The following is a 21,336-nucleotide window of genomic DNA, read 5'->3' on the forward strand; positions in this document are numbered from 1 at the left end:
GAAAAGCAATCAAATCTGTAGCCGAGTTTACATTGTGTATATACCGGTTTCAGCTACAGCCCTGCCATTTTCTCATTGAAAACACAATATACGGTGCAGCTTCCATGAACACAACATTAAGATATAGTTTGCATTGGCTGAGAAAGGGTCACTCGCATGTCCCTTTTTCTGTTATATATTAAATAAAGAATTTTTTTGCATAATACGATGGAAGGCAAAAGAAACCCAGCAAACACCAGGCGCTGGACATGAGGCACTTTAGCGCCTGGCAACCCGTCCCAAATACCCCTCCGTGCAAGCTGAATGTGGGTGGAGTCAAATGTTGAGTCCTGTCCAATACTGAAACCGAGTGAACGTTTAGCCCAGTCAATCTTCTTATATCGTCACTGTCCAATGAAAAACAAGTATCTCCAAAATAGTAACGTTACAGGAGAGGGCAAAAACACTTTACATTCAATGTGCGTTAATGGAAAAAGCTTTTATTCTAAGCAATTTTGGAGCATTTCTATTGGTCCAATCATGAAGTTTTCACACAATGTAAAGGACGGTTGAGCTCAAATGATGCTGAAAAAAAATGGAGATGCATGTTTTTCATTGGACAGTGAGATGAAGAATTAGGCAAGATCAAACGCTTAGCCCCACCGCATCCCTGCAATCAAGCATTAACAAATGAGTGGACACAGAAGAGCAGAGCCTCAAAAACTACTCAATATCTCCAGTATTTAGCATGACTGATGTCATACTATGACGAATTTAATTGGCCGTAAATAGATACCGACTGAGAAATGATACTCAGAAATTTCTATTGGCTATAAAAAGATATTGGTTGGATTGTTTGCCTACAGTTGTGTCCCAAGAAAATGAGGGGCATGAACAGGGGCCTAGATTTACTGGAACATACAAATGTATAACCCTTCCAGGAAACTTATTGCCTAATCAAACTGCGTCTGCGTCAGCAGCATAACAGTAAGCCAACTGCCATTAAGTCACCGTCCAAAGAAAACCATGCATCTCTGTTTTTGTCGATTTGTATTTTACTACATCATTTCAACACTCCGGCTGTCCTTCATGCTGTGTGAAAATCTAATGACGAATGGACCAACAGAAATGCTCGAAACTCACTTCGAATAAAATCTCTTTACATTAACTTGCATTGAAAGGTGAGAACGTTTTTAGCTTCTCCTGTAAAGTTCCTATTTGGGAGATTTTTCTTTGGACAGCGATGAAAATAAGTAAACAGTCTACAGAGGACGAACTTTAAAGTGTAATTTCCTGCAAACTGTAGTGCAGGAGCACCCAAACTTTTGCAATTCAAATGTATTTATTTCCTGTCAGATTGGTTTGCATTCTGGGAAATAATAAGGACTCACAATCATCACCTACATTCTATGGGCTACACTGTTTCTAATTTGGAAAGATACCTTAATAAATAAGAATTATTATTAGTATTATTACTATTAGTAGTAGTAGTAGTAGTAATAGTAGTAGTAGCACATTAGGACAACCCTAAAAATGATTGAATCACCAGTTAGTCCCATACAGAGTGAACACAGGTTCAATCTGAGATGCACACTAAACCGCTACATCTGATTGGCTGAGAAAGTGCACGTGCAGTGTGGACAGAATGGAGCAATGGCAGCAGTAAAAGTAAATCAGTACATTTCACTGCAAGCCAACAGTCTCCAGCTTCTGTAAAACAAAGCATCTTTTAACATAGATAGTTCTGCTCGACATGTAGTTAAGTTCCCACTTCCGTTTACAGAATATTAAGGACAAAGCTTAATATGAACACCCAACATGTGCCTCCAGCCCTACAACCAGCTTGCATTGATAGGCTACTCAACCGCAACGCGCTTTTGGCATGTAATAGCGGTACAGTACAGTAGATGGCGATAGAGGGCAGACGATACAGCACTGCCTATACAAGCCGTGGTTTAGAACGTAGGTTATGCTACTGAATCTGGTGGCTTCTGCTCTTTTGTCATCTTCTTCTTCTTCTTTTTCTCTCCTTTCTTCCTGTGGCAGGGCTTGCACACGCAGCACAGGATGCACGGAGAGGCCAGCAGAAGCAGAGGTGAAGTCACCACCACGATGATGGTGACCCCCACCAGGATACCCGCCACCTGCCCAGAACACAGAGCTGGAGGTTACGGTGGCCAAAACTAAGAGCTGTACATAAATCACAACTCATCTCACATCTCTTTACGAAACTTACAGTGATGGTTGTGCCCAAATTTAAAGTGACACACGATTTTCCCACTTTATCCTAAAAGTAGTCAATCAGCGAAGACATGTTTAATGTCCAAAGACTGATTGTTTAGTGTTGCACTGGAGCTACGCAGTTAATGTGGCCAGCAAGTAACGGAAGCTTGTAGTTAAGGGTGGGCGATACGGCAAAAATATAGCATCTCGATGCTTTGAGAGATTTTACTGATACATTATATTTAGATATTTGAGGTTTGTTAAGTTGGAACAGGCAAACAAGACACATTTAAAATACTATTAACAAATATTAATGTTTTTTAAGTCAACGATTCACAAACCGTTCTTCATGTAGTGTGTGCACCAACTCATGAGGTGGTGATGTAGAAACACACACTTTCTCTCCATTTGTTTCAACCACCTGAATGAATTTCATATTTACAAATGCCAAAGCAATTTGTAGCAATTCCCTAAATTATTTTTTATTGCTACCACTGCTTGTACCTGTGTCCTGTTCCACATGACAGAAGCTCTGGAATGTCCCAGCTTATTACGGCATGGTCCTTTGTCGTAGTGTCTCAAAAAAATGTCCCCCTACAAAACACCAGCAGGTTCATGGATTAGAATGTCACCGTTTTTACATATTGAAACCTTTTAGGATGCAATGTGTGAGGCACACTCACATCTAGATTCTGCAGGCAGTACCAGCAGAAGGTGTGTTTGCAGCTCTTGCACAGCATTTGTGCGCAGCCCTGGTTACGCTCAATGTAGACTCCACACTTGGGGCACTGTTTGATGGTTGCTTCCGTGTCAGAGCTGGGCTGACCACTGTACAGAGCAGACAACAGAGCTTGTTATGCTCACTAGTCTATGGCAAACATGTACAATCACGATACTTGAAAGCATTTTCACGTTACATGATGAACATCACAATATTCTCATTTAATGCACTAGCAGTGTCATATTTAAAAACTTGTAAAAACAAAGTTTATAATATAATGTTTTACATACTCCGCTGCACCAAATCCATTTAAACAGGACTAATTGTGCTCTCTTTGTAATGAAACCTGACCATGGTCAGTTTGCTTTAAATACTGACGATATTCACGAGGTGAACATAAGTTATCACAATAACAATAAAATATCATATGCCCACCTCTAATGAGATCTATAACCTATAATCTATTAATAAAGACAGACTTCTATTGATGGCACTAATTGAAAAGGTCGAACAGTAAATATGCAGACCACAAAATATGTTTAAATGAACAATCCAAGTGTTGTTTATTCAGTTCTGATAGTTACATTTTAAACAATATTTGCCTCACTGACCTATCATTGGCCAGGGAAACCACTAGAGGCTGCTGCTGAGAGCAGGCATGTCTGTCCTCCCATGGTTCTCTGCAGCTGCAGCAGAAAACTGTGTGACAGGCAGGGCAGGGCACCGGCACAGCTCTGCCTTCAGCATTGGGCATCACACTGCATACTGCCTGACAGTCCAATGCTGGACACCAAGCTTTACTGGGGTCCAACTGAACTCCTGAGGGAGATACAGAAACCACAAATACTTACAAATGCTTATATACAGTAATACATTTAAAAGGAGTTTCAAAATGTCATTCCCCTTATTCATATATTAACCCTCTGGCCAACATTTTAAATGTAACCATTGCTATATCTATTGTAAACATACCTAACTGCATCATAAAGTAGTGCTACAGTAGTGTGTAGAGCAAGATTTGTTGGTTTAAAGACTAGAAAACCCCAGGCTTTGATGGTGTATCTTGAAGGTGATTGGAACGTTTTAGAGCTTTGGAGTGGAATCAGCCCAATTTCATGAGGGTGATTCCCAATGCATGCTAGTAAGAGAGCAATGATGGCCAAAAAAAGAAATAATGTATTTACATATCTCGTGTACTGCCATCCACCCAACGAACGCTGAAACAGACACCAGCACCCCCAGCAACCCAAAAGGATAAGCAGCTTAGATAACGTGTGTGTGTGTAATTTTAAATACATATACATATACACACACACACACACACACACACACACACACACACACACACACACACCGGCCACTTTATTAGGTAAAAGGTTTATGCTAGTAAAAGGTTGGACCCCCATTTGCCTTCAGAACTGCCTTAATTCTTCTGCCATTCTTAATTCTTGACATACTTTCAACAAGGTGAAACATTCAAGGAAACAAGGAAAACAAGGAAACATTCCTCAGAGATTTTGGTTGGTTATTTGAGTTCCTGTTGCCTTTCTATCATCTGGAACCAGTCTGCCCATTCTCCTCTGACCTCTCACATCAACAAGGCATTTTCATCCACACAACTGACCGCTCACTGGATATTTCCTCTTTTTCGGACCGTTCTCTGTACACACTAGACATGGTTGTGTGTGAAAGTCCCAGTAGATCAGCAGTTTCTGAAATACTCAGACCAGCCCGTCTGGCACCAACAACCACGCCACGTTCAAAGTCTCTGAAATCCCCTTTCTTCCCCGTTCTGATGCTCGGTCTGCACTTCAGCAAGTTGTCTTGACCACCTCTACATGACTAAATGCATTGAGCTGCGGCCATGTGATTGGCTGATTAGCCATTTGTGTTATAGAGCAATTGAAGAGTACCTAATAAAGTGGCTGGTGTGTGACACACACACACACACACACACACACACACACACACACACACACACACATACATATATATACATATAGACAAAAGTATCAGGACACACCTCTTAATCATGAATTCAGGTGTTTCATTTAGTCCCATTGTATAAAATTAAGCACCTAACCATGCAGTCTAAATTTACAAACAAATTTACAAAGAATGGGTCCTTCTAGCAAGCTCACTGAATTCAAGTATGGTCTTGTAATAGGATGCCACAGTTGCATCAAGTCAGATTGCAAAAGTTCTTCCTCTTAGACATTGCATGATCAACTGTGAGTGGTATTATTGAAAAAATGGAAGTATTTAGGAACCTCAGCAACGAAGTGTCAGACCACATAATGTTACAGAGCGGGTCACTGAGAGGTGCATAAAAAGCCCCAGCACTGCTAACTTACTGCAGAGATCAAACCTCCTCTGGCACTGACATCAGCACAAAAATCACGTGCCTACAGTTTCATGGCCTGGGTTTCCTTGGTCGAGCAAGACATACTACCAATGCCAAGCGTTGGATGGAGTGGTGTGAAGCACCGCTACTAGACTCTGGAGGAGTGGAAATGTATTCTGTGGCGTGACAAATTGCGCTTCTCTATCTGTCAGTCTGATGAATGATTCTGAGTTTGGCAAATGCCAGGAGAACATTACAGCTGGCACAATGCAGCCAGACAGGTAAAGTTTGGTGGAGGAGGGATAATTGACATGGGGTTGTTTTTCAGGGTTGGCCTAGGCCTCTTAGTTCCTGTGAAGGGGAATCTTAATGCTCACCAGACCAAGACATTTTGGACAATTCTACGCTTCCAACTTTGTAGGAACAGTTTGGGGAAGAACCTTTTCTGTTCCAGCATGAATGAGCCCCAGTGCACAAAGCAGGGTCCACAAAGGTGTGGCTGGGTGAGTTTGGTACGGAAGAACTTGACTGGCCCACAGACAGCTCTGACCTCAACCCCATCAAGCCAGGCCCCCTCATTCTGGGAAGGTTTCTACAAGATTTTGGAGTATGCCTGCTGGAATTTTTGCTCAGTCCTCCAGAAGAGTATTTGTGAGGTCAGACACTGATGTTGGACGAGAGGGTCTGGCTCACAATCTTAATCTTCTGGTTCATAACAAAGGTGTTTAATGGGGATGAGGTCAAAAGTTGACAGTGGTTCTGAATCTCTGAATCTTCTTGAAGACGATCTTCTGAACAGTGAGACTGTAGAATTCTATTATTCTGGAAGTCGCCTTTATCCCCATTCCCAGACTCAAGCATTTACAACCTTCCTTCTGAAGGCCTCTGAGAGCTCTTCATGATGATACCACACAATCATATAACACAGAGCAAAGCAGAGCAGATATGTCAGGTTTAAATTAGACTGGTTCCTCCAAGATATTTAGTGTGTCCCAATTCAGTGGCTGCGTCCTACGGAGGCTGTATTTGAAGGCCAACTGCTTCACAACGGTGCGACTAGGCCTTCAAAGGCTCCTTCATATGCGGCTGAGAAATGTGTCGTCCTTTTCCACGGCAATGAAAGATCCAACAGGTGCATTCTTCGCCAGCCAACATATCCCGAGGTTCATTGCGTGCTGGCTAGGATTCGAGAACATGGCGACATCAACAGAGAAGCGAACGGTGGCTGAACTTTTAAATATAACTACTGGGTTTAAACTGAGGCAAATGGCTAACGATACAAATCTTAACAAGAAAATCTCATTAGTAGCTGGCAGCGAAGCATTTGCAGCTCTAAAGAATGAAAAAATAAAACAATTAAAATCAAAGTTTCTGGTTCCATCTTTAAAGAATTTTAAAAGAACTTGGCAAGAGTGGCATTTGGCAGTGCAATGGTAAGGGTGGAACAGTGGTGCTGTGACACAGAAAATCCATCGTAGGGCAGACCATCTCATTTCAGTTTAGCCTTTGCAATACAGATTGAACATACAATCTCTATGTCCAAATATGCTGAAAAAGTCTACACTTTTCATGGGGTGGACTTTCTTGTTTACATGACTGTATTGCCTTCCATTTGATCATATGCTAACAGGGTTAAAAGCTAGTACAGCATGAAACACTAACTAGTCCTGCTTCATTTCATTCACTGTTAGCGACATCATTTTCAAACTATGTCACAACTGTATGCATGTCAGACAAATTCTGGACCTGGCAAACTATGAGCAGCTTTAGCTGGCCTGTCCAGCATTAGCTCTCTGTCTCACTGGCCAGACGAGATCAAGCATGCTTGAAGAGCTTTGGGACTGGCAGACAGAACTGGTGGTTCAGGGAAATACCTCAGCTTTGCAACTCTGAATAAGCTCATTGTCCTTTGCTCTCTGTGGTATTTTGCTAATTACATAATGCGAAGTATGACGTTCAATTTGGCTACCAGACTATGACCACAGAGTTGGTCCGCCCAGATGGTTTCGCTTGTACACTGAAGCTTGGCTTGCAATCCTAACAAGAGCACATTAAGTATGTGATAGCACAAAGAAATCAGCTATTTATTAACCATTTACTAACAGATTTTTAACTGCCAAAAATGTAAATACAAAAAAAAAAAACTCTGAAAGTTGAAAATATTTTTTATAAAATAAAATTATGGTTTGAATGAAGCAATGGTTTTAAACTTTACTAGACATGTAAAGTCTGCCGTGTTGGATTTTCTCATTTTTTGTTGGATTTTCTGCTTTATTAGGCTCCTTAACATGCACTTGTTACTTTCAGCTCTTTGGAATATACAGCTTTTATGTTACAACTAGGAATAAATATTTATATACCGCTGCTGTCGTTTTTCAGTTTTTCACATAATTTGCAAGTGGCGGTTGTTCTTTATATTGTGTGTCAATTTCATGATGAAAGGACTAAAAGAAGCAGCACAAAAAGTTAGAAAAAAGTCTGGTTCCATTGACTTGCATTAAAAGTAAAGTAGGTTTTTTCCTTCTCTTGTGAAGTTACCAATTTGGAGATACAAGGATTTCTTCCCACAGCAGCGATACGCCAGTGATGGTGTGGATGCCAAGCATTTACGTTCGGTTTCTCAGACCGGGATCAGGTGGATATGGGATAATGCTATGGGGTTGTTTCAGGAGTTGGCCTAGGCCTCTTAGTTCCGATGAAGGGAAATCTTAATGCTTCAGCAGACCAAGACATTTTGGACAATCATACAATTCCAACTTCGTAGGAAAGTTTGGGGTTCATGTTCCAGCATGACTGAGCCCCAGTGCACAAAGCAATGTCCATAAAAGCATGGCTGGGGGAGTCTGGTGTGGAAGAACTTCACTGGCCCACCCAGAACCCTGACCTCCACCCCATCAAGCCAGGCCCCCTCAGGTTTCTACAGTGTGAAGCAAATGGAGTAGTTGATTCGGAATGTTTACATGGCTATTATTCTTCCATTTAACAAGTTATTTACAGGATTACCCACCTCGTTGAATTGGAGAGATTTTTGTATTCTGAATGGCCTCAATCAGACTAGTTTATTCCGACTGAGGTGTATACATAGACCTGTTCTATTCCAATTGAGCTAGTAGTTGGATTATTAACAGATTATTAGGCTGCATGTAAACATGGCTAATGTCAAGTTGCATGGAAATTATGTTGCAGGCAATTCCCAACATACAACTACTTGCATGAATAAGTTTTACCATGTAAAGCCAGCGTAAGAGTAACAATAAAACATGAGTGATGTGTGACGTATTTTGTTGGAAGTTGGCGAGACAAACAAAATAAAAATCTCTAAATGTTTGGCTTTGCTTGATTAAATTCTTTACATATCAAAAGTCCAACAACAGCATTCACAAACCGTGTTATAAACAATAAAGAGCCGATAAAATGGCAGACACTTTTTTGTGTCTGAACTGAAGAGTTTGTGCAGATTCTGCTCCTCCTAATCAGAACCCAAACCCCTGGACAGACGTTTGGACACACATACATACCTCTTTCAAACTTGAGCCGCCTGTAGAGCTCGACTTGATCACTCGGGGCGAAAGAGGCAATCTGCGTGACCAAGGAAATTGACATTATAATTACAGCAAACATTAGCTAGAGCAACATAGATCTACAGTAAACAAAGCAAACACACATTACATAAGGCCTAGTAAAGGAAACACAATATCTTTATAATATTATATTTCTTTGTTGACTTTGTTGAGCCGTCGTTGTGTTGGTTACAGTTCACACTGCAAGAGAAGCAGAGAGCTTAGCTTAGGCTTTGAAAGCAAGAGGACCATGTGATTTCATGACAAGTTAAGCTATTATGTTTTATCTAAAGCATACACAACAGATGCCTTTTGCACATTATGCCATGAATATATAATATTTAGCCAACATAAATAATACAGGGTTCTTTCCTCATGGAGACAGTTTGCTTATCCGGACGTTCTATTTCATTCTATTTGTAAAGGTCATTAACCGTACCATGGCAAAGGAAAACAGAACATGAGATCTGCGACGGAGCAGAAAATAAGCTCATATTTACAGACTGTTATTATTTTTTCTCTGAAGCAGATTTAGAACCTTGCCCTTTTGAGTCCACATTGCATTGGCAACAGAATATCCACACTTGAACCAAACAATGTATGACTTTTTCATATTTTTACACTTCAATACACTTTTAAATTTCACACTGATAGACTTCCAAGACATGCACAAGTAGTGCCTGGTGATGTAGTGTTGCTAAAACATTTGTTTACAATTACTTTTTACTCAAACATATATGGATTTTTTATACATAAAATAACATTGTTATTATTTAAGCAATAGAACATGAGAGGGACTGTGTTATTTGCGGTAACGTACAACCTCGAGTGTTCTATTGCTTTTATACAACAGTTAAATAACTGAAGTAAGAAAGAAAGAAATAAACTGTGCCATGAACGTGACATTTAACATGCTTTAATGTTAAAGCAGCAAACTTTGCTCATTCGCTGCACAGTCTGCTGTAAGCCTTGCCTTCTGAAGTATGGACTGAGGTGTAAAACTGCCGCAATATCAAGTTTAGCTCAGTTTTTGTTGGATCAATAATGTTGTTTTGTTCCAGCCGGGCTGTAAAGCATCTTACAGCCCATTTAGTTTGGCGAATGGTACTGGGGTCATTTCTGGCTGATTCCAGGTTGTTTAGCTGTTCTTCTGTCACAGCTGCCGATTGAAAAGCTGCTCAGTGGTGACGACAGTTTGGGAATTTAATGTCGTCTCATCTTCAAAGTCTGACCAAATCGGCTGTCGGTCAAATGTGATCTTAAAAGTGTCCGTTTTCTGTTTGTGGCAAAGTAAGAAGTAAAAATGTTCAAATGGCTTGAGCGTCTCCTACAGCTGTCAAAGTCGTTGCCTAGCAACGGTGTCTCAGTGAAGTGATGGTGTTTGTGAAGAAAAAAACTTTATTTCGCCATAGCAGCACGTTTAGAACGCTTTTCAACCAATCAGCTTGGGTAGCCAGAACTAACTGGTTTATAATTTTACATAGAGGTACTAACATACATATAATACATATGGGACTCATTATTACCATGATGAAGTACTTGCACATATATAAGAGACCTGTTTGTGACCACACCTTGACTTGGTATGAGAAGACAAAAGAGTGTGTGTGTGTGTGTCTTGTACCTCTGAGTCCAGTAGAGGTCCTGGGTGTTTGCAGGCCAGGTCAGGGCAGGTAATGGGAGCACCGGCCCCATCCTGTATGGCTAACTGCACATACTGACGCAAACACTGTAATCAGAAAACAGCATGGTGTCACTATACTGTTCTCTTTAACTGTGAACACTATACTGTTCTCATCCTAGTCAAATGCTGACAATGAGGTGGTAACAGCCTGCAATTAATAAACCCAGCTTTTCTGCTAGAACAAGTTTTATCACGTTACCCAAACAAAGCATGCTATCAAACAAAGGCATCCTGTGCCTTTCAGTGCAAACCCGTTTGATTGTCCTGTCCTACAGCTCACTGAGGAGTGTAAAAGAGATCACTCTGCATGAGCAGAAAGGCGAGACAGAGCTGCATTGTGCTTTGGTTACTACGCTCCTCTTGACCTTGTACGACTTGGCCACAGTCACAGAGATAAGGATCTGCTGCACACCCACGAAAGACCACAGTTGGTTTGTGTGCGTATGGGTGAGAGGTGAATACTGAACACGACTTTAAAGAGCAGCTCTTAAATAACTGTTTAGCCATTTCTGATGAAGCTCTATGAGGACAAAAAAAATAAAGCAAATACTGCACTGTTCAAAAATGAAGGGATGGCTGTTCAAAATCAATGTTTCTCCAGCAGCATAAAACAATTTTGCTAAAGACATGTGCTTAAAATAATTCAAATATGATAATGCTATTATCATTACTGAGAAATTTCAGTAACAGGATTGTACAGCACTTTATATTCAACATGAGAAGCAATACCGCATCTGTTTTTCCATAAATCACGGTTGAAAAGCTTGGAATTAATGTTTTCAATTACATAAAACTACTTTGGTTTCAGACGAATGTTGATCATACAATAATACTGTTGAAATGAAATGAGAATATACTGTAATATCACAGGTTAAATAGTCTGTAGGAAGCTGAATGATAAAAATAGTTGTAATATCTGAGAAAGTTGTTTAGCACAAAAAATAAGTTCTAATAAAATATGTATTTATATTAAAATATTTCTTTTAATTTAAAGTAATTGAATTGAAAATTTAATTGAAAGTAATATTCATTTATATATTTCTCTAGTTGTGATAAAGTCTCGAGGCAGACTTGGAGACCAATATTACAAATAAATAAAGTATTTTATTTATCATATAATAAAGTTCCAATTACTCCAAAATACTTGAAATCTGCGCTGTGTAAGTTACTGCTGAACAGAGATGTCAGAGTCAAGTCTGAAGAGAGCTGTGAGACCCAAGTCAAAAGTCTCTAGTAGAGAATTTTGGTTTAGTCTCATTATTAACTGCATGGTACAAAAAGAAAATCCAACTTAAAAACCTGTCAGATCTGACACGACTTTGAAGTCTGAAGGGCAGAACTGAAGCACTTCACCTGTTACACGTGGCGAAACAACTTAAAATGACTGTTTGCTCTGTGGTTTATACAGCAGATCTGCTAGCTAACCAAACAACAGCTAGTCCGGCTGAAGATTTATTCATTTTTAAAGAAACATGATCTACGATTTACTGAAACTTCAGCTAGTTTGGCCGGCAACGTCAGCTATAATAGCTATTATGCTACCCAGCATGTCTGCTATTCAAACTACACGCAAATCAAAGTTGTTTTTCCCCTTTAAACACTGCATATCACTGCTGTCTGAAGAAAACCTCACATCTCCGTTTTTTGTCGTTTTTCAGTTTTTGACATAATGCCTGTTTTCCTTTAGATTATGTGTAAATTTTATAATGAATGGACAAAAAGAAACAGAATGACTTGAAAAAAAAGTCTGGTTCCATTGACTTACATTAAAAGTACAGTAGATTTTTTCCTTCTCCTGTAAAGTTACTATTTTGCTCTTTGCTCCGCCCAATAAAAGGCTTGTTATTTGAAGCGGATGAGCTGTGGGAGAACAGCGATGGCCCATGTTTGCTGCATTATTGTTTAACCAGTTTTGTTTTTTCTGTCCTCGGGCGGAAATCTCACAAGCTGTAAGCCTCGAGTCTGAGTCAAGTCACAAGTCAATTAACCACATAAACTCGCAGACCCAGTACTAGGCCAAAAATAAAGAAAGCCACTCCTTTAAATCAGCAGGAAGGTGAGTTGCGTCACTTGCACATCTCTGTTGACAACAGTAAAAACTCAGTTTAAGTGTGTAGAATCAGCTCCTACTGTGTGCCACAGTGTTTCCTATACCTAGATAAAATAAGTACGACGCTTCTTTTTGTGCAGGACTTTTACAGAGCAAACGAGCTACAGAGCTCATTCAGTTCTGTAGACATTAAACAAACCAGTCACCGTAATGATAAATGTGTAACTATATTCCTATTCATGTGTTTTTTTTGGTCAAAAAAAGTTGTTTGCGACCCAAACATAAAATAAAAATCCCAGAAGTTTTGGTTTTGTTAGATAATGTTTCGTTCATGTCAAGTAATCAGCAGCACTGAAAAATAAAATCATGCTACTAAAGTAAAAGAGTAGATAAAAGCGAACAGACACTTTTTTACATCAGCTTTAAAGGTTTACAGGGGCGAGTCGAAGTCAAGTCTTGAGTCCTTTAACATGCCACCACTCAGCTCTCAGCCCTCTGTTTTGCGCATTCACCTCTAGGGGTAGGGTGTCCCAACTGTTGTTGAGATAGAGGGGCAGGGAGAAGTGTTGGGGCTACACGGCCCTCCCAACAGAGTTATTTCAGAGGCAACGATCCAAACAGTGTTATGAGGAAAAAGAAAACCAGCAGGATGGCTGCGCGGGAGACCAAGAAAACCCACGAATGTGACAAGTTTCTCCATTAACAAATCAGTTTAATGTCATTTCAATGTATTATGGTCCTTTATAAGAAGCACATGGATTCTCGCTGGTGAATAAATAAAAACAATGCGCAGCGTGGGAACAAGATCGCTGCTTCCTAAGTCGTGGCCACACTTTTTTATTTATATATATTTTTTTATGTATACAATAAGTCACCAGCGGGGCCCCATAGAAGCATTAAAAAAATCGCTAATATTATGCTAATGTCCCTGTAGCTAGTGAGCTAATTTTCTCATTCCACCTTAAATAGTCCAGCAGTTCTCAAGCCTGAATCGCCAGACTGTAACTGCTGCTCCACTTAAGGTGGAACTGGAAAATTCAAACGAGAAGCTGGTGAATATCTGACTTCACATCATGAGCTTCATATCATTGTAGAATTAGTGATGGGTGATAATAAATAATTGCCCCTCTTTGAAGGCGTATAATTCCCTAAATGTAACTAAAGCCCAGCAGCGAGGAGCTGAACTTTACCCACTTCTGCTGTCAATGCAGACGGGCAGCGTTGTCTAGAGAGCAGCGCTAGCAGCTGTTAATGAAGCAATGTTCTTTTCTTTGATGGTCCCACTTCGTAGGGAAGATGTCAACCACTTCCCGGTTCCAACGGTTTAGGTGACACTCAAAAACAAGGGGTAGGGAAAAAAATAAGAAATTAGGATTGGGCCGGGGTCACAATCTCTGCTACAGTATAAATAAAATAATAATAATGATTAAAACGACAAATGACTTCAAACAGTAGTGCGCGTTGTACTGTGTCCTTGAGGCGCTGATAGAGAAATCTCTCTTTGAGAGTGAAAGCTCTTTGAAAGCTTTGAGAGTGCCCAGCCTTTTGCGGCCAGTCTTTGTCGAACAGACTTTGTCAGCTGTCCTCAGGCCACCCCTGTGATTATGTCTTTACCTGAGTGCAGAACACACAGCCGCAGGAGCGCAGTCTGCTGGTCTCCGGTGCAGGGCAGTCACTCAGACACAGTTTGCAATGCACCGCATCAGTCTCCGTCTGGACGGGGGAGTCAGAGCCGTGCGCCATGCTGCTGTCAGACACTGTCTGTCTGCCTTCGGGGCTGCAGCTTAGCCCTTCAGTTTGAGAAACGATCCAGCAATGTGTTCCATTTTCCTGAAGGGCAAAGGGAAAAGAGAGGAAATGAATGAGGATAAACAGCTGCGACAGACAAACAGCACCTCTCCTGCTCCGTGTGTGTGTTTGTGTACGTGTTGGGCTCATACAGGTCGGTAAATAGAACGTGAATCTCCTTCACGGTGTGTGTGTGTGTGTAGATAAACTTGATGTAATAGGTGAAAGTGCAATACAGTGAGTACAATGTGGCATTCAGACCATTTATTATGTGTTGCTGAAATTACAGTTCAGCTAAGCGTTAATAAAGCTCCCAGTGTACATTACTGTTAAGAGCAGCTGTCATATTTCCCACCGCCCTCCTGTTCAGGTAACTGTGAATAACTAGATGCATACTTTCATTGGGGCCAATAAAGCTGCGAGTTGGGCCGATCTCCAAAAGAAAGACCATAAAGCAAACTAAATAGGGCAATGGTGTCTGCGAGTCCAGCTGGGCAGCACAGCGCCAGCGTTCATTTAGGAAATATTCAATGAAACAGATGAGCTGTCATCTCTGACATTACATCTACAAGGCGGACTGACGAAGTAGGAGCATCTAATAGAGTGGACAGTGAGTGGACACAGTGTTTAAAAACTCCAGCAGCACTGCTGCGTCTGATCCACTCGTGCCAGCACAGCACACACTGACACACCACCACCATGTCAGTGTTACTGCAGTGCTAAGAATGATCCACCACCCAAATAGTACCTGCTGTGTGAGGGTCCATGGGGGTCCTGACCACTGAAGAACAGGGTACAAGGACAATAAGCGTAAAAACAAGACGGTCATAATGTTATTCCTGATCGGTGAACGGAGTTTTGGCTGAAATATCACTAAGTATGCTTCCCTTCTTAGGAAAGGAGGAGAGCTCATTATTGAAATCAGATGGTGTTTTACAGTGCAGGAACAATGTGTAGATAACATGGCCTTGTACTTTGGATACATGTAAACCACAGATGGCCCAGCCATTTGGCATTTGTCAACTCAAATTTTTGCCTTTTGGGCCTGCGTGTCCAGCACCAATGAGGAAATACTTTCTGCAAAGTGTTTGCAATGCTAAACACCAAATGCAGCCCAATTGTTTGCAGCAGAGAACTGGTCAGTTAGAACAGCATCTGCCCAAGGCCAAAACAAGCGCCGGAGAGACGCCTCCACCCAAAACAGAACGCCCTAAAATGAAATTCAGTTTAAGAGGTAACAGGTTGTCCAAGTAAGACAGAATACGCTGGACTCAATATGCCAAAGTAAAGCAACAGGTTATGTGGATAAAGCTTATGTAATACACAGGTTACGCAACATAGATTATGTTAGGTTTACTACATTTTAGGGTTATTAGGCACAAGAGACTCACTGCTTTTATAACACTGTGACAATATAAATACAATTCAAATTAACACACCAATGCAAAACCAACAAAATATGATGTTAATGGAATAAAAATATGATGTTGGAATCTCCAAAATAGTAACTTTACAGGAGAAGGGAAAACCTACTTTACTTTTAATGTAAGTCAATGGAACCAGAGATTTTTCAAAGTCAGTCTGGGTCATTTCTCTTGGTCCATTCATCATGAAATTGACACACAATATAAATGGTTACAGTCTTTTTCAAAATATGCAAAAAACATTTAAAAATGGAGATACAAGGTTTTCTTCCGACAACAGCGATAAGAACATTTCCTATTAATACTTGCAATAGAGTTTACTGACAGTCGGCTATGGTTGCAAAGCAACACAACAGCCAGTTAAATAAACAGTGCAACTAGGTGCAACAATATCAAATTAAACAGATGTGTGCAGCAATATGTGCGTAAACTGAGTATTTTACAATGAGAAATATGACAAATTATACCACATGACGTCACGATATGCTTTTTTGAACATATGGTAAACATCATCAGCACTTAAAAACACTGACCAGCTGCATGTTTCAATTGTAAACACAGCATCTTTAGTCCTGTCTAACTGGTTTCACCGCAGCGCTGTGTGTGACACTTTGAATGCAGATCACTGTATCCATCATTTTTGATAGCATATTAAATTTTACGCGTTCTACTAAAAATAAATTGCATTTTTATTGTCACAATGATGGGATTACTGATTGAAATCATAGTTTAACCTCTTATTCTCCGGGGTATGTTTTGGTTTATCCATCTGAATTTACATGATCAAATCTTAAGGCAAATTACTCAGTAACTGCATGAAATAAATGTCATTTTTTATTTCTTTTATTCATTTATTTGTAAAAGCTCCCCTCAAATGAACCGAAAATGAGTTTTATGATCACACATATTACTATATGCTTACAATTTACTGCTGAAAGCCAAAAATCTCAGACGCTCTTTGTGCTATTTTATAAAAGTAATGTTTCCAGAGCAGATCACTGAAGAGACGCCGTCTGTTTATAGTTTAGAGCCCAAATTTGGGGAAAAACGGGTCGACTTTCAGTAGAAAAACAAACTGAATTCAGCTTCTTTTATTATAAGGGTTTAAAATGACATCACCGTCTATTAGACTGGAGAGAAGAGCTACAGCCTCATACGACGCCCCGCTTCTGAACGTAGCTTATGAAGTATGAACGTTATGAAGAACATGAAGTGCGTTTTGGAACCACAGGTGGTCTTAAGGAGTTGAAGAGATTAAAGAAGTCAAACATTTCATGTACATATTATTTACTATTATATAGCAAACTCTTTAATATTAAATAGGTCTTTGCTGATTTTTTGTTAAGCCTCTTTCCCAGCACGGCGATTATCTCCTCCAAAGCACCGTCATTGGCTTACTTGTGAATCATCGCCAATATCCGATTGTGCCCAAGCCTAATCATAATATATTTCTGCCATATGTCCCACACTATTACATCAGCTTTGAACGTGGCTTAACCAATCAGGCTACAGAACTGGATCTATCCATTTCATGAAGTGGTAATGGGATCCCATCAGAAGCCTCCACGTGTCCAAACGCATCGATTAGAGAAGCAGCACGAAGGCCAAACAGACTAAAGTCACATTAACTCTAAATGTCCAAGCAACAGACAGCCCTTAGAAAGAAAAAGGTCACTCAAAATGATATCACTGGCCCGGTGAGCTCTTAAAATTCAAGAGCCAATTATTTCAAGCCTAAATAAATCCTATGGTCAGTGTGTTCAGCGCTTTGTTGACTGTAATTAAGCAGACTTGCTAAACCTGTGGAGTTAACTGTGGTGTACCTGGTACAGGTTTAGCCAGAGGAAGCACAGAGAGAGTGGCCTATAGGGCTGAGACTCTACACTGTACAACCCTACAGCCAACATTCACTGCATGCCAGGCCAGGCAGTCCGGCTCGATGAGCAGAAGTGATAATACCCTAATCTGGGATCAAGCTAGATTATAGGGATCCAGCCACCACAAAACAGAGGAAGAGAAAGACTAACAGTATGAGTGGCTTAAAAGCTGCTGATCATGTATTGTCCATTCTATATTTACAACAACAACAACAACAACAACAACAACAACAACAATAATAATAATAATAATAATAGAAGCCGAACATGCAACCAACTTCTAAGACTGACCTTTGAAGGTGTGGAGAAATTTTAAGGAAATGACAGATGGCCTGAAAGATTCATCGTGTTTGTACTGAAATCGCAATTTGAAGGAATGCAATAATTAAATGGCAACAGCCGCTATTTTATATTTAGCTTACATTATCAACAATATTGTCTTAAGTGGGGAAATCCAACCCAATAACCTGTAAACTGCCTGTTTATGAGTAAAAACAACCGAAGACCCATGTGCTGTGACATCACAACCACGACTAACTGTTCAAATTAGGGCTGAAAGATTCATCGTTTTTATACAGCAATCGCAATTTTAGAGAGTGCAATATTCAAATCGCAAGAGCTGCAATCTTTCCTTCAGCCTACACTCTTAAAAAGGATGGTTCCTCAAGGTTCTTAAAAGGTTGGTTCTTTAGTACAGTTCTATTTAGAACCATGAACACTAAGATCCATTTGCATGCTTAAGGGTTCTTTGCATGTTGAAATGCTTCTTCAAATTGATGGAAAATGTGTTGTATATGGTTCTATATAGCACCGAAAAGGTTATGCTATGGTAGGCTATTGTTATGAAGCTTGTAACACTAGAAGAACTTTTTTGGTGCTATATAGAACCCTATACAACACATACTCCACCAACCTGAAGAACCATTTCACCATGCAAAGATACCTTAAAGCATGCAAATGTATCTTCAAGAGTTCATGGTTCTACACAGAACCACTGTCTTTACTAAAGGACATCTGAAGTGTGCTTGTTGTCAAAAATGCTGTCGTAAGTTTTAAGCAGGGAAACTGAACCTAATAACGCAGAGCTTATGAAATAAAATTGCAATATATTTTCCCCAAATCGTTCAGCCCTAGTTCAAATGTTCAAACCTTAAGGAAGAAAAAAGGGGATAATTTACAGAAAACAACTGCAGTACTGGTCAGGAAAATCTCAAATAGATATTTTCCCCAAATCCTTAAGCCCTTACTGAAAGCAAGTCCCCAGAAAAGAATGGAAGCTGTGATGAAGGCAAAGTTCTGGACAAACTACCTCCTCAAAAATGAAATAATATACTTAAATATTGAGGCTTCTGTGTTTTTGGTTAAATATATATTTTCAGATGTTTTTCCTGATGCTATATAACTCATACTAAGTGACTGTTTTGTCTGGAAATGAAATACACTGTAAAACCTGACGAGTTAAGTCAACTCAAATCACCTTAAGGTCAATAACTCAAATCATTTGACCAGAAGCAATTCCCTGAACTGAGCATGAACAAACCATATGTTTATTCCTCTATACTCTTAAGTAAACTGAGTAAACTGTACTAACGCCATTTGTTTAATTGATATTAAAATGGTTGAGTATCTGGGACTCATGTTTGAGCTGTACTAACTCTATACAATAAAATTATTGTAAATTAATTTCACTGCTAGGCTAAACTAGGCTATCATTTCAACAAATTCACACTGCACTGATACGATACGATAATTCACATTTGTAGAAACGTCTTGTCCAACTTACCGCGGACCAACTCGCCAAACGCTCACCGTTAAGTCCAGAGTCCAGATGTAATTTCTGTAGCATTGAGCTGATTTGAATCAGTACTGATTGGCATGAATCACACAAGCTTATAAAATGTAGACAAGGTAGGCTGGAAAGAATGACGGCACACAGACTGTGAAGAGACATGCCCAATATGTAAATATATGGTACTAAGAGCCAATAGGAATGATGACATTTATCACGTACAGCTGAGAGTCGAATCTAAATCGCAGTAAGTTCATTTGAGTCTGAATTCAACAAAATAAAGTTATGAAATAAAGCGCAAAAGTTCAAATCATCCATCCATCCATTTTCTAAGCCGCTTCTCCGTCAGGGTCGCGGGGGGATGCTGGAGCCTATCCCAGCAGTCTTCAGGCGGAAGGCAGAATACACCCTGGACAGGTCGCCAGTCCATCGCAGAAGTTCAAATCATTTAAATGTAAACATTAAGCTGCGAATCACATTAACTGGTGTTTGGTGGTTGGTGTAGTGTAGTGGGTAACACCTCTGCCTTCAGTGCTATAGACTGGGGTTCAATCCCTGCCTAGAGATTACCAATAATACCCTACACTATCCCAATAAGACTCCTTAGGCAAGACTCCAAACACTACCTTGGCCTGCCTGAGTAAAATGATCAAACTGTAAGTCGCTCTGGATAAGAGCGTCTACCAAATGCCTCAAATGAAACCCGAGTTACGTCATTAACAACTTAATCCACACTAAAAGACTTTTCAACAGTCTTTAAAAACAAACCATTATTGGTCTGTTTGTGTTTGCATGACAATTCAAGGTAAATAAAAATAGTGATTATAATGCATTTAATTAAAGCTACCTTAACTCAAAATATGCTTAAGTGTGATATATTTACTATCTCGACAATTCACATTTGAGTTCATTTGAATTTTTCAGATTAAGTCACTCCAACTTCCCGTAGTATTTGTGCCGCGTTAACTTCTTTCTTTAAGACGTGCAGTGGGTTTTACAGTGTGAATGAAGAGTGGCTCTTGCACTGTATGCATGTGTATGCGGTGCACATCTAGTGGAAACTCATAATAATGTGTCTGTGCAACAGATTCAAAACACTCGGCAGGGCGGGAATGAAATAAAGTAAGCATGTGGACTTACGCCAGCACAATCCCAATCAATGTGACCAACATCACTGGCCTAAATTTGCAGGGTTCGTCTCTGCGAGCTCCATCGATTAATGAAGCACGTGTAAGAACTTCACACTCGAATGCGCGCTATTGCTTTTTGTGTCGTGTCATTCTCAAACAGCGCCGGGCTGAACTTGGCCTTAAAGCGCACTGACGTCTGCTGCAGCCGCACCTACAGCCAGAACAGAACAGCATGACCGATGATGACAATAGTAACAGAAAGAATAATCGATATTTACAACCATTACCACTATCAACTAAACACGTCAGTGGAAAGTCTCCGAAACGGTTGGCGGTGTCACTGATGACCTTACGCATGTCCCGAGTCATGTCCTCAGGTGAGATGGGGGTTGGGTGTGGCATGTAAAGGTGTGAAAAGGGACATAGCTAAAAGGTGATTAGGCCTAAGGCTGATCCACACAGCGCTCCAACTCTCTGTTTTTATTCAGCACTTGGTGTTAAAGGGCCCATTTCACAGGGAAAAAAACTTTGAATTACAGGAATGAGAGTATCTGAAGTACGTAAAACACAAAGTGTTCACCCCAGTTCATATAGTCCATTTACGCAAAAGAAGCTGCGAAAAAGCCTGTTTTGTAATATTTTTTGTGATCCTATTCAGCCTACAGCAGTTCAGAGCGCCGCCGGTTCATGCTGAAGTGTTTCAGCCCAGACTGCTTTCCCGAATGAGGCACAACACAGGGCAGCCAATGAGAACAGAGCTCATTTAC

The 21,336-nt window shown here is 40.2% G+C and overlaps 1 protein-coding gene across 2 annotated transcripts in view; it reads right to left on the reverse strand.

Moving 5' to 3' along the window:
- The window catches only part of rnf144b (ring finger protein 144B), a 35,455-nt gene that overhangs the window by 12,160 nt on the left and 1,959 nt on the right, over nt 1-21,336 (reverse strand). For both annotated transcript variants that reach the window (XM_037534148.1, XM_037534149.1), the window contains exons 2-4: nt 14,176-14,391; nt 10,452-10,556; nt 8,786-8,846 (exon numbers count right to left, since the gene is read on the reverse strand). In XM_037534148.1, coding sequence (XP_037390045.1) covers nt 8,786-8,846; nt 10,452-10,556; nt 14,176-14,304 — 295 coding nt within the window. In that variant the 5' untranslated portion in view covers nt 14,305-14,391. The remainder of the gene's footprint in view (nt 1-8,785; nt 8,847-10,451; nt 10,557-14,175; nt 14,392-21,336) is intronic.

The sequence above is a fragment of the Pygocentrus nattereri genome, chromosome 24, assembly GCF_015220715.1.
Source record: "Pygocentrus nattereri isolate fPygNat1 chromosome 24, fPygNat1.pri, whole genome shotgun sequence".
Lineage (NCBI taxonomy): Eukaryota > Metazoa > Chordata > Actinopteri > Characiformes > Serrasalmidae > Pygocentrus > Pygocentrus nattereri.